This window comes from Xylocopa sonorina, chromosome 8, assembly GCF_050948175.1.
Source record: "Xylocopa sonorina isolate GNS202 chromosome 8, iyXylSono1_principal, whole genome shotgun sequence".
NCBI lineage: Eukaryota > Metazoa > Arthropoda > Insecta > Hymenoptera > Apidae > Xylocopa > Xylocopa sonorina.
The window spans coordinates 1,668,794-1,681,999 of record NC_135200.1 but is presented as its reverse complement, the minus strand read 5'-3'; the positions used below and the strand labels follow the sequence as shown (position 1 = coordinate 1,681,999).

Sequence of the window (13,206 nt, the reverse complement as noted above, 5' to 3'; positions counted from 1 at the left end):
TTCGTTGCAATACTGCGTAATGCGATGCTCGTTGATACATCACGTCAGCAGTACATCGTACGCAGTGAAATATCTTCTTACGAGAGGGGATGCTTTGAAAGTGAAAGAATTTGCAAATCAACAAATGTAAAATGAATTATAAGTCTGTCTCACACACTTTGAATGTGCAAACGAACACTGAGCGTACGATGCGAAAAAATTCAGTCAACAACGAAGAAACAATCAAAGGGAAGAGAGATGGTGGAAAAATAGAAATTATTAAAATGAAAAATTATTTACCCGTTCAGAATATTTATTTGTTTTTTAATATCATTACAAAACCTCTATAATTTTCATCTCCATTTTCCACCTTCTGTTTTTTTTACACAACTCTGTGGCGGCCTTCCGACACTCGCCACTAGAGGGACAGCAAGCACCACGTACAGTTTCCCGATAGTACGCAAATACCTATCCTTTCCAATATGTAGAAGCTCTGACCTGTCCCTAATATCCCAGCGTCTAAGGCAGGGCCTGTTAGGTAGCCGCACTGGTGAGTCCACTAGCAGGCCCAGGACACGAAACGTTCTTCCCCTCTCTTTTCCTTCCTTATTTCCTCTTCCATTTCTATAGCACACTGAAGCACTTCGCTTTCACTCTGTTTACATCTTGATTACCGATCGACAACGAGGGCGATACAAAAATACATAAAACCGATGCGATACGGTGAAATAATAAAAGCAATTGCAACCCTTTGTTTGTTAAAAGATACAGGTCAACGTGAATTAACTGAAAAAAATCGAAATGGCGGTATCGGTTTATTGTGTTGCCATTCGCACCGACCGTGTTTCGGCATTGCCTTCCGATCACGAGGATTTTTCATTATTTTACTTTCCGGTCTCGATAACCAATTAAAAACCGTCGACGCTGTTTGTGCGCGTTTGAATGAAACGTTTCACCGAGCCGTGTTAAAGAACGCGTTTATTGTCGAGTTTCAATGGACGCGAATACGTCAGAAACGTTGTCGCCACGGTTCGAACGATTCGTTCCGTCCATCTGTTAATGGTCCCCATCGTTTACCGGGTGTAATCATTCGAAGCGATCTGCAGTTATATGAGGCGACACGTGACAAAATGTGCTCGCGCCATCGATCACTTTTTTCCACGAAAAAATGAGACCACCTACGGTTACCTGTTTCCATCTGAACGTTAAATTTGTACACGGAGCTTTTTTATCGGTATTTCGAAGACTGCTGACTGACATCAGACAGGAAAACCATATTACGCTCGAAGAGAAATGTTACTTGATGATATTCAAAAGTCCTATATGATTTAAAAAAGAAAAATGATGGAAAATACATTGGTAAAATCTGAACGAAGAAAAAGTACTTAATAGACTTTTAGTTCCACGGCCAGACGCTTCCATTTGAGCCATTTAAGCTCGCCATATTTTCCGTAATGTTCATTCTCCGTCTCTCAGTTTCCACTCCTCCTCGCGCATTTCTCTCGTTTCACTCTCCGTTAATTATTCACCACCGCCGCGACCTTCTTCTCACCTTTTATTCTCCAGGTTACGTCCTTTGCCCTTCGCACCGGTAATTCTCCATCTCCACAGTCACCCAGTCGAATAGTCGGGTTTCACCCGAATGCGACTACGTGATAATTCAGAAAGCGGGTGAAACCCATACGCGGCAGGCGAATAATTAAAAACGTTACTCCGTGTTTGCCACAGCGAAACCAGTAAAAGCTGCGACAATGCAGCGTTAATAAAATACGAAACCACTCGGAAACGGACGAATAAGGAGTAAACGAAAAAAGCTATTCGCGCTAGGTCTACCTGAATGCAATGAATTTCCTTTGTTTCAAACTAGCCGCCGATGGGGACGCGCGCGCGCCCGCGCTACAAAATAAATCCTAATATAGTCGTTTGTAAACATGTATTCGACCGATCGTCTGGTAAATCCGACAAAATCTTTTTTATCGGATCCACCTTTGTCCGATGGTTAAAACGGTCCATACGATTCGTGTAATCACGAATTCCGCGCGCGCGATACCGAAGAGTACGCGCCCCGTAGAGAGAATATCTTGGCAACATTCTACCATCGAGTACAGTAATAATTCGACACAAAAAATATTGAAATAAAGCAAAAAATTAATTGAACGAACGATCTCTTTAATAATCATTTCTGATGTAACGATTGCCTTTATTTTCACACGGAACACAGGTTTAGTATATAAGATGGAAAAAAATCTTTAAAATCGCGAAATTTATGGTAAAGGTGTATTCGATTGAGAAAAGATATTAAGGTATAATGTTGTTAGCAGGAAGTATTGAAGTTCGAAGCGAAAATCGATACGCATCCCCGTGGTGAAATAACATGAATCAGATGTCCGTTATACGTACAATCCTGCTCGAAAATGATATCTCAACGGTGACTAGACACATTCTTCTTCTATTCGTCCGAAGTCATTGAACTGTAGCCTGATAGAAAACTTGGCTGACCACGGTGAAATTGATGAGTGCTTTTAAAAGGGGGTGGAAAAAAACGAGAAAGCTGAGAAAACTGAATGCTTGTGTCCACTTTGAAAACAGTATTTAAAGATTTTCTATTACTAATTCATCAGTGGAGACTGAGCCGCCTCGACTACTCTCTATGAGCATACGTATATGTATATAAATATCGATTAGAAGTCCATCGTTTTTAATACGTCGTGTGATTAAATTTAATTCGTAATTAATTGTAATCTATTTGTTAATTGATCAACATTTTCTATGACATTGTATAATACGTAGCTTGAGCATTTAGGTATCATAATCTATTAGCTGAATATGGGTAATTAGTAATAAATAATAGTTTTCGTGACCCTTTCAGACCCGAATCATTGTCACACGCACAATAGCTCATAAATGACTCCACAGATTTACGGTTTACCCATACTCTAGTTGAAGCGCGTGGAAACGCGATTACAAACGCGATTACAAGCGAATCAGTACGCGGCCGATACTACGTGGTTATTTCGAGAATTCAATTGTCACACCCCGCATAATGTACTGCACTTCGAGTGAACAAAAGTTTTCTACAATGATCCTCAACTAAGTAATTTTTTTTAAAAATGTACTAGATTTTTTAATCACTCTTTTCATTCGAAATAACAATAAAGTCACGTGTCCTTCAATGATATTATTTCAACGATATTTTCGAATTTATCTCTCCCTCAAAAAAATATAATAAGTAAATAATTAATTGCATTATATTGCACATCTAAAGAGTGTAAAATGAAGAGGGAAATACATTATAACAAACTCTCGTGTTCTTTATTTGATATCACACTATCTCTTGCATGATGCATCTGTACTATCCAACGATCCAATATGCGCCGCGTAGAATCAACAAACTTTGCGCCCTCGCCCTTTGCACTGGCGACAATTTCGCTGGTGCATAATTACTTGCACGGTCATTATGAATGCACGGTATCGAATAGAATCTCGGTGATAGCTGTACACGGCTCGTTAATCATTTATTCGCATTGAATACACGATAATGACCTCTAAAGTTGGGACACAGGTGAAAAAATAACGTTCATGTGGCTTTTTATTTATAAAACATAAATAGTTGCTTATAAAGAAGTGTCCTTTTCTTGCAGAGGCACGAGCCAGAATAAGCGGCCCGTCAGACATCTATGTGAAAACCGGCAGTCTTCTCACGCTCACTTGCCTGATGTCTCAAGGACCTCACGATCTGGGCACAGTGGCTTGGTACCGTGGTAGTCAGCCAGTGGTAACGTCGCCGCATTGGGAGAACGACGTGAACGGTGAACCCCGTATCACCGTCGAAACTGAGTGGAGCGACGCCCTCACATCCAGGTACGATTCCTTTCATCTTATTTTTCAAATAAGTTATAATTAAGAATTGTAGTTGTAATTTAAGAATTGTAATGTGCACCGTGTAGACAAATTAGACATTTTCGTCGATTAAACATTCCATTTTACCGTATCACGTATAACGAGGTAAATTTTACGCGTTTAAATTTTTACAATTTAAGGATTTATTTAAATCTGAAACTGTACGAATTCTATAAAACAGCCTGTTTCCGAAAATAATACTAAACACGAATGCTAAGCCGACGCCTAATTTCGATGCCATCCATCCATCAATTCGTAGCTAACGCGTTGGACGCGTTGGAAATGTCTTGGTGGCAATTCAACGCAGGGATCTGTCTTTCCCTTTCGTAGAGAATAGAGCACGTTGTACGCAACGTCAGCCGACGGACAATTAATTCCTAGTTCTTGAGGGCTTCACTCGCGGAGACTCGCGCGATCATCGTAAATTCGTCGGTGCGAAACACTCGGACTGACAATCGTCAATCATGTCCAAAAACGGGCGCAGTCACGACGACCGATATACCCGCGGCACAGAAACGCCAGGGGCTTGACAACGGCCAGCTAGAAATGCAGAGCATGCCCGATACGTCTTCACGGTGCGCGGCTCGTCTGACAAAGGACTCTGGCCTGTTTCCTATCCCCGCTCGGGAAGCCGCTGAATATTATACCGCGCGCCAACCCCGTCTCTGGGATGCGCGAATGGCCGAAAAGTAATGACCCGAAAGAAAGAAGCGTCAGATTCAGATGGTAGACAATGTTTTTCGCGAACCGCGTTTTCAGAGTTGTCACCAAGCGATGATATTGCGTTGTTACATAATAATCTGGTGGTTGCGTTTCGAACGTTTGGATTTTTCAGAATAGTTTTTATGAAGCGTCGAAATTTACAATGTTTACTTGAGACAGCGTTTTTTATGTACCTTCGTAAATTATTAGGAATTTTTATTGTTAACTACAAATCATATCTTCATTTTCTTCTTATGTTCTTTCACTGTTCCTTTCCTATTTTCTTAAATCCACTTATCGGTGATTTAACTAGCGATGAATAAGAAAATTCGTTCGTGTGCATAGCCACAGTATATGCTCCGCTTTCGCAAAGACATCAAAATATCTCCACAACTTCTTACTACTAAAAATTAAGTTCCGTTTACAGTTGTCTAACCAAGAACCAGCAGAAGCATCTAATGGATACAACTTAAACCATTCATATTCATTATTTATTGTATAAACGACAATTCAAGTAATCAACAGGTCACTTTTGGTGATTCCTGGTAAAATATTTTGCATTTTCGTCAATTAATAACCGCAATTATTTGCAGTGTGATTTGCAGTGCGAGGGCAAACCTAAATAGTAGAGTCCTGTGTGTTGTATGTATCCAACATACATGTATGTAACTCTCTCTGCTTTACTTTAGCAGAGTTGATTAAGGTCAGGACAGCCGTTTTTCCAGGCATTAAAATAATTATTTCCAAAGACCGGTTCAGTTGCACCGGTGATGGCGCCTTGGATACCATTACGTAACCCGTAAACGATCGTTATTAGCCCCGGGGGTGCGATACGTAACAATGCCGCGCGATGAAACTAGCTACCGAAATACGGCAAGTAAATGATTAATCAATAATCTATTGGGAGCAAGTTGCTCGAACTTCTTTACGAGCTCTGCGACCAACGTATCTGACGTTTTACTGCTATTGATTCCAGAAGAGATGTTGCTTGAGCCCTCCTGAGAGGGATTACGTATATTTTATCGACGTAGTCACGTATAAATCTCACCTGATTGATTATCTTTCACACGTACATCGAATTTTAATCGTATGTTACGAGAATAACAACGCGTTAAATTATTCGTAAATCTAATAAGAGAATATTTAATTATGCCGATACGATACATTTTATACGATACGACGCTTACCGAGGGTCTGATTAAAATGGGGTACACAACTGCTAGGGCTCGTCGTATTTTTTCTGACTAGCAATTATACTTATAATTATTGCCTGATAATACTTATAAATATATTATCGATATTATTGTTCCGATATTTCGAAAAATAAAGTGAACTACAATATTATGTGTAGTGGAATCTGGTTAATTCGTTGAGTGTAAAAGCTTGTTTAGAAGTTGTGTACGTTTCTTCAACATCTGTAGAATATCTATAATATTTAGCAGTAAATACACTTCGTACACGAATTTTTAGCGTGCTATCGAATAGTTTTTCACAATTCCGTGAAAAAATGTAAATTACAGTTCTCTGAAAATTTAAAGAAATTTGCATGAATTTGCTGCTTGTTAACTAAAGTTAAAGAAAGTGAGAAGAAGTAATTTCTTTACCTTTATCATAGAAAGGACACAATCATTTTTAATCCCACGTACAAAATTCGTATACGTCCAAAATAACCATTTACCATAATACTTATGACTGAAACGCTGCATCTTTAGCGCCAATCTGTACCAAAGCTATTACGTTGCGTAAAAGAGACGTGTTTGGGGGCCGTTATTACGAAGGTGAAAGGAATGATATATAACGCAGGTACAAGGATATAATACGCTTAAGTGAACGTGATCGGTCGATTTATTTTACGATGCTTGCCTATGACGTTCGATATCATCGATGCTTCTGGCAAAAGTCGTTCGACGATTCGATCGTTGACCCAGATTACTCTGAGTATAGATAACTGAGGAATATAATTCAATTTACTATACCATCCCTTTGCCTGCTGGTAATAATAATTCAAGTTTAATAAATTTAATAATTTATTTTACTCTACGAAATGCCTATACGTCAGATTGCGATTAAAATAAAGATGTACATATATTTGTTTGTACACGAGGATTCAGAGGAAAAAGAATTTACGTTCATGGACCACATTATTTTTTACTTTTTCTGCTCTCTGTTACTTTTACGCATTCTATTTATATTATGCATCTATATGTATCGTTCGGATATAGCTTCGGAGAAACGTTCACTTCGCTACTTCACAAGTTTGCATCGTCATTTGAATGCTGAAAAGCAATTCCTCCCTAAGCTCTCACCTTTCAACGCTAATTACAGTATCTCGCATTAATGAATTACTATGGAGTAATTAAAGTTCTAGTTGATGAATATTCGACAAGGTTTAATCGTGAAACCTGTACGTTTTTCGCTAGTGGTGGGAGGGAAGTAGCGTTTCATCGTGCCGCGAGCGCTATTAACCGGCAATTAATATCCGTTAGATCATCGATGTTTCGATTGTTAATTTCGTCATTAATTATTTTGTACAACCCGACACCGGAACCACGTATCGATAACTACTCGTCGAATGAAAGCAATTTCTATCATTCATACGCGACTCCCCGGTTAGAACGATGATTGAAACGAAGAGGACGACAAATAAATAATAACGATTTTCTGAATACTCCCAGGGAAGAATATTTTCACTTCACACTATTCTCACTTTCCTTTATTCAGAATGAAATATGATATTAAATTATAAATAAAACGAGCCACAAGTTGGTTGACGAAAATATTTCCGTTTATTTAATATAAAGAATTTTGCGCTTTGTCTATTTACTTGCCTACTTTAATACGTACGTATTTAAAAATCAACACTTCGAATGATTTCGTTTTTATAATATTATTTATAACGATACAAACTGAAATAAGCAAAATTCTATAGCTATTGCAAGTTTATTACCGAAAGTGATATGAAATATCAATTTCTGTTTATTTATTATTCAAAACGACAATTATAATTAATGGTTGACACTCGGTCATATTTTGTCTAATCCGAATACCGATCTTTGGTTCCATTACAGATTAAGGATCACCCATGCAAAACCAAGCGACTCTGGGAACTATAGTTGCGTGCCCACTGTGGCGGAGAGAGCCAGCGTCAACGTACACGTTATTAATGGTGAGTTCTATATAGAAATTGCACGGAACATTGCTTTCAATATCCCATATTCTAATCGATGATTCGAACATGGACGGATCAGTTTCTTCTCAGTGTCGGAAACATTTAGAATTATACTCTGTGGTGAGTTCATAAAACCGAAGAACAATTATATATTATCCTTTTATCATTAATCAATAATTTCCTTTAATCATTAATCAATAGTATGTTATATACAGAATGTTTTTGAACGCGAGTGCGACCGATAACAAGTCTGCGAAGTTTTAAAACATTTCGGTTTAAAACAAGTACCTAGCAATATTTCAATTTCCTGCAATTAATATGTTTCATTATTGAATATCCTAAAAAAATGTTAATCATTTCTCGTTTCATTTAAAAGAAAAGGGAACAGTCAGATTTCGTGTCTTTATACAAGATATAAGCAGAATTCTTTAAGTTAAAAAAATTTCACAAAGCACCAAGGACCGTGTTAAACATTCGTGTTAAAGAACAAATCAGAACTCGAAGATGGCGAGTCCGCGAACTGGCTCGCTTTTCAAGATCGTAAGAAGCTCTTGTAAATAGGAGGAATTAGAACACGAGAGCGGAATGGTGCAGCTGTAATCCGAGGTGCCCGGTCCATCTCGTTGGCTTCAGTTTTCCACTGCCCATTATCCACCCTTTTCTTAGCTCGGTAGCTGCAGCGAAACGTAATTCGATTTCCTTTCCGATCTTCGATCGAATCTCCCGTCCGAAACCCGCCTCTAACCACTTTATTTTCCTTCCTTTGTCTCCGTTTCCAGATGCTAACTTCCGGCTGATCTTCAACACCGCAATCGAACACATTCTCTCTGCACGCGCACCGACAGATACTTCTTTCGGTTCGCTTTTCACGGTTGCGCCGCTCCGTTAAGAGAATGTCTTTCGAGCACATTTTAACTTGCTTTCCTGGTGTTACAAATAATAATAATATGTCGATAAATGTTCCATACAGTAAAATAATGCTCGAGAAAAAAATATCGTTCTATTGTACAATATTTATAGGAAATATTGTATTGTATAGAGTGATTTTTAAGTGAACAAAGCTTGATTCGGTAAGTTGATGGTTTAACACTCGTTAAACTTTATCTGCAAAGGAAATTGTTGATTGCAAAAGGGGACGATAGGTGCTAGAAGGTATCATTAATAATTTATTACTTCCTACGTTGTGATTAACATTCTTTTCAAAGCTACCAAACCGATGAAATCTCTCAACGGTTTAGTATCCTCGTAGCTAACTTTTAAATATTGTAGTACTCTCCGTAGGACACGTTTAGCATCTCTCTCTGGTTTCAGTTTTCCCGTAACATTTCACTCCTTAAGGATAATATATATCCCTATTAAAAATATTATACTACCCACGCTGTTTTCATTCTTTAATAAAACGTCTCCGGTTGAATTTTTGAAAACATCTGAATCTATAATTTACCAAGATTTCGAAAAGTGCGAACGGTACAAACCTTGACAAAAATTGCAGAGAAACATGTAAAAAATAAAAAATATTTAAACGCGTCCAAGTTTCCAGACAATTATGAATCTAATAATCGTCCGCGAAATGTGCCGGGAGTTAATTAATCCGGCGGCTCGTTAATTTCCCGTTGGGCCAAAAGGGAGGAGCTTTTAATTACAAACAGCCCGCGAAATTCGAGACGACGTAGGCCACCGACCGGTTCTTCGTCCCATTTAAAACGTGTCGATCGATCCGGTATCAACGATCGATACTCGTCTATTACACACACGCGTAGTCTCTCTCTCTCTCTCTCTCTCTCTCTCTCTCTCTCACGCGCGCGCGCGCCCCCCCCCCCCCCTACCCACGCACTCTTGCATCGTTTCATCGGCACGCGTCGAAACGCGACAAATTTCCGCCGAAAACGTCGACATGCTCGAATTTCCACGAGACTTTTCGCCGTACAAAATTGTTATTCCGATGAAAACGTCGGTTATTACGAAACGGCGGACAATTGGCCGCGGTTTAATTATACGCGATGTATTGGAATCGGTGATCATTTTCGATTCTCGCGAGCGAGCCGCCGGCCAGCTACCACCGTTTTCGGCAGCTCGTCGCGCGCGCCAATTACCGGAATTAACACAATTGGTCTCGATTTAATTGCTGGATGGGATGAAAGGGGTTTTCTGCTTACCTGATAAAGCGGTCAAAATCGTCGCGGCTCGCCTATAGCTTTCAAACGATGTCGTACTTCGTTAATTTCGATTTCAAGTCGTGCATTCTTCATTCCATCGACCGGTGTATCCGTTTAAACTTTTCTATTCCGTAAACGATCAAAGTATCGATTATTGAAATTGAAATTGGTTCAATGTGTTTCTGAATCTGAAATAGTTTTTGGGTGATTGCTACCACTTTGAAACTAAATCTAGTTCGAGAAATTCTTACTCTCTTCTCATTTGTAGAGACAAATGCACTGATGATTACCTATTACGCCAAGATTTCTCTCGTATGAAACGAGTGGTTGTAATTCGACAAGCAGAACCAATTTGAATGGAGCCAATTTTAATTAGTCCTGACTCCGCTTCCATTACCCAACATCCTTCGTTCCGTTTTTTCCTTCTCTTTTCGAAAATCAGCTTTGCGTTCCCTGGTGTGTGTATACGTAACTTCCTGACTTGGTTACTTTGCTCGGGCTGTAAAGGTAAACTCGCCGTAGAAGTTAATCGAAAATCTTGTCAGAAATTCCGTTAGACCCACCATACACGTATACGACATGGCTCGAAACGGGTAATTACAATATAATATGAGTAATTAGCAATCATCGATACGTTAAGCAGCGGAAAGTGAATCTACTGCTCGAACGGCGTCTAATAGACAACGACAGCCCTGTTATTCCTCGTTACGCACGAAATTATTGGCAGACCCATTAACTTTTGCAAACGAGCCCTTTGACGACGGCTAAGGACGCATTGTTAATTGAGCCGATCGTACAGCTATCGAACAATCTTGTTTGGCCGTGCCTGTTGCGTCCTGATAACTTCCACCTGTTTTCGAAGCCCGTGACAAGCGGCGCGGAACCTGCGTTAATAAACGAGTGTCTAACAATATAATAAAATACAAGCGCGCAAAAGCGCAAGCAGCTTAGGAACTCCCTCGGCTGGATCTTACTAATCATTTTCATGCAATTTGTACATAAGATAAGAAATCGAAATATTAGAATGTAGCAATTTATCATAAAAGAATAACTGTTCGTCGCGAAGAAAACAGTAAGTTATAACGAAGTAAATTAGCTTTCCACATTATTTTTTAATCGATCGATTTTCATAAACCTTGTCATATCTGTCTTCTGCATAATCGACCATGCAAATTCGAATTAACGATGGAAACCACATGGGAATTAGACCGCGGGACTAACAGGATTCCGCCTTCCGGGGGGAACGGATTCTACATGGATTCGTCGTAAATCTCAATGAAGATTAGGATATCGATTTTAATACAATACATCTGAAAGATGTCCGCTAACTAATATTACCATTATAGACCTAGAAATGATTAATTAAATAAAATATGCTTCACCGGAATCAGAACTTTGCAATTACATCATCGTTAAAATTCGAAATAAGCGTTTGTAGAGAAATATACTCGGGTGGACAACTGTCCCAGTGATCCTCGAACGGAAACACCGTTAATCCCCGGATAAAAAAATTCTCGTTTACACAAACTATATCTTAATATTGTTGTGACGGGGAATAGGATAAAAGTAACGGGCGGTGTTGGTTAAACAAAATTGGCGAACTTACGAAAGAGTAAATTTCGTGCAGCGTAAACGGAGCATCATGTCACCTATTTATTTAACGATCACCCGGAGAACCTGCTGAGTGGATTACTTATCGATCAAATATTCGCCGGTGGTTTCGCGTGTGGGTGGCTTTGATTAAAGAATAGACGCCGCAACGTATAACAAATGGAAAGGTTGCATCGATCGGTCACGTTCCGCGTATCCATTATAATGGAACGCCACTGAGTTTACATTGGCGCGGCGCCCAATGAGGTTTTGCGATTTGATTTTCTCTGTCTCTGTTTCTAGAAGAATATCTTTTCAGTTTTCCTCTTCTTTTTAAATAAATTTTAGAAAATTGATTTTGTGCCGTTAAATATTTATTAAAGAAATTGCGGAGATACCTGCTATCTTCTGGCAGCATTTTGAGATAGCTTGCAAAAACCTTTGAGAGATACGGTACTTCGTTATAATTAATTACAATAATGAACGCGGTTAATAGATATGTAAGCGAAGTTCCGTTTGCGGATACCCAAGCGGCTTCACCTCTTGAAGGCCACCGAAGGAGGGATGACGAGACGTCTTCGAAGGCCGCAAGGATTTTTAAAAACGGTTCTAACTCTCTTCGAAATTACTAGCTTATAGTTCATTTACGTCTTACAGATATGTATGTATTTAATTTACAAAAGTGAATCTATCGTTAATTGGAAATATTTTTTTCATTGTTAGCAATTCGTATTGTTTCTCTGTAAACTTTAAAAAATTATAAATGTTTTTTGAACAATGAAATGAACTATTTACACAAATTTTTTTATACAAATTTGATTTTATTAAATACATAAATGAAAAATAAGATAAACTGCACAACTAAATTCTATAACGTTAAACAAACATGCAAAATCAATCATTTATTACTATTCTCCATCGAATTCACTCTGCTGAAAACCATTTTATTTACTTATATCGTTATGCCTTCGAACAATTTTGAGCATTTTTTTCACATCACATTTACAATTGGAAAAAAGAATCAGCCTTTGTTGTATTTATTATTTCAACTCATAAAACAGTTGTCTGTTCGGAAACGGTTCGATTGGAACGGAAATAAAAGATAAATAGAAAATAACGTTATCCTTATTTCTGATATAATTTTATAAAACATCAACTTATTTAAAAACTGTACAATTTCTAGTCTGCATCTGCAAACGCTGATGGGAATCGCCGAAATCAGTCCTTTTAATTCGAGTTCCCATCTTTAACATTTTTCAATCTGTAACAGGCACGTAGTTGCACAAAGAACTGTCTTGCACGCGATACTTCATTTTCTTTAGCCTCACAAGTATCCTAACGGCACGAACAGAAACGCTGACCACAAGGGTTGACAAGCTCTTTGACACTTCTGCGGCGTGATGATAGACTGCGTTTGACAAGTTAATTAGACGCTAGCTGCTTTTTACAACGACTCGAATGTAGGGTGTACGTAGTCTGGGGAAAAAAACTGCTGTCTTCTCTCTTTTCGACTGATTTCGTTGATCGTTTCATGGTTTATCGTAAGACAGGTACATTTTTCACGTATCGCCCGAGTAAGAGCAATTGGGTATGAATAGCCGACGAAGCGGCGATTGAAGGCTGCCACGGCCTATTTCCTTGATTAATGTTTGCTGCTTGCTTTTTTGACAACTTGCGATTCTATGATTGATTAAAGGAAATATTTAATGT

The 13,206-nt window shown here is 38.7% G+C and overlaps 1 protein-coding gene across 1 annotated transcript in view; it reads left to right on the top strand.

Annotated features, from left to right (window-relative positions):
* Dpr1 (defective proboscis extension response 1) overlaps positions 1-13,206 on the top strand; it is a 315,065-nt gene that overhangs the window by 264,350 nt on the left and 37,509 nt on the right. Inside the window, exons 4-5 of the mRNA XM_076899056.1 lie at positions 3,621-3,840; positions 7,650-7,747. Of these exons, the coding sequence (XP_076755171.1) occupies positions 3,621-3,840; positions 7,650-7,747 (318 nt within the window). The remainder of the gene's footprint in view (positions 1-3,620; positions 3,841-7,649; positions 7,748-13,206) is intronic.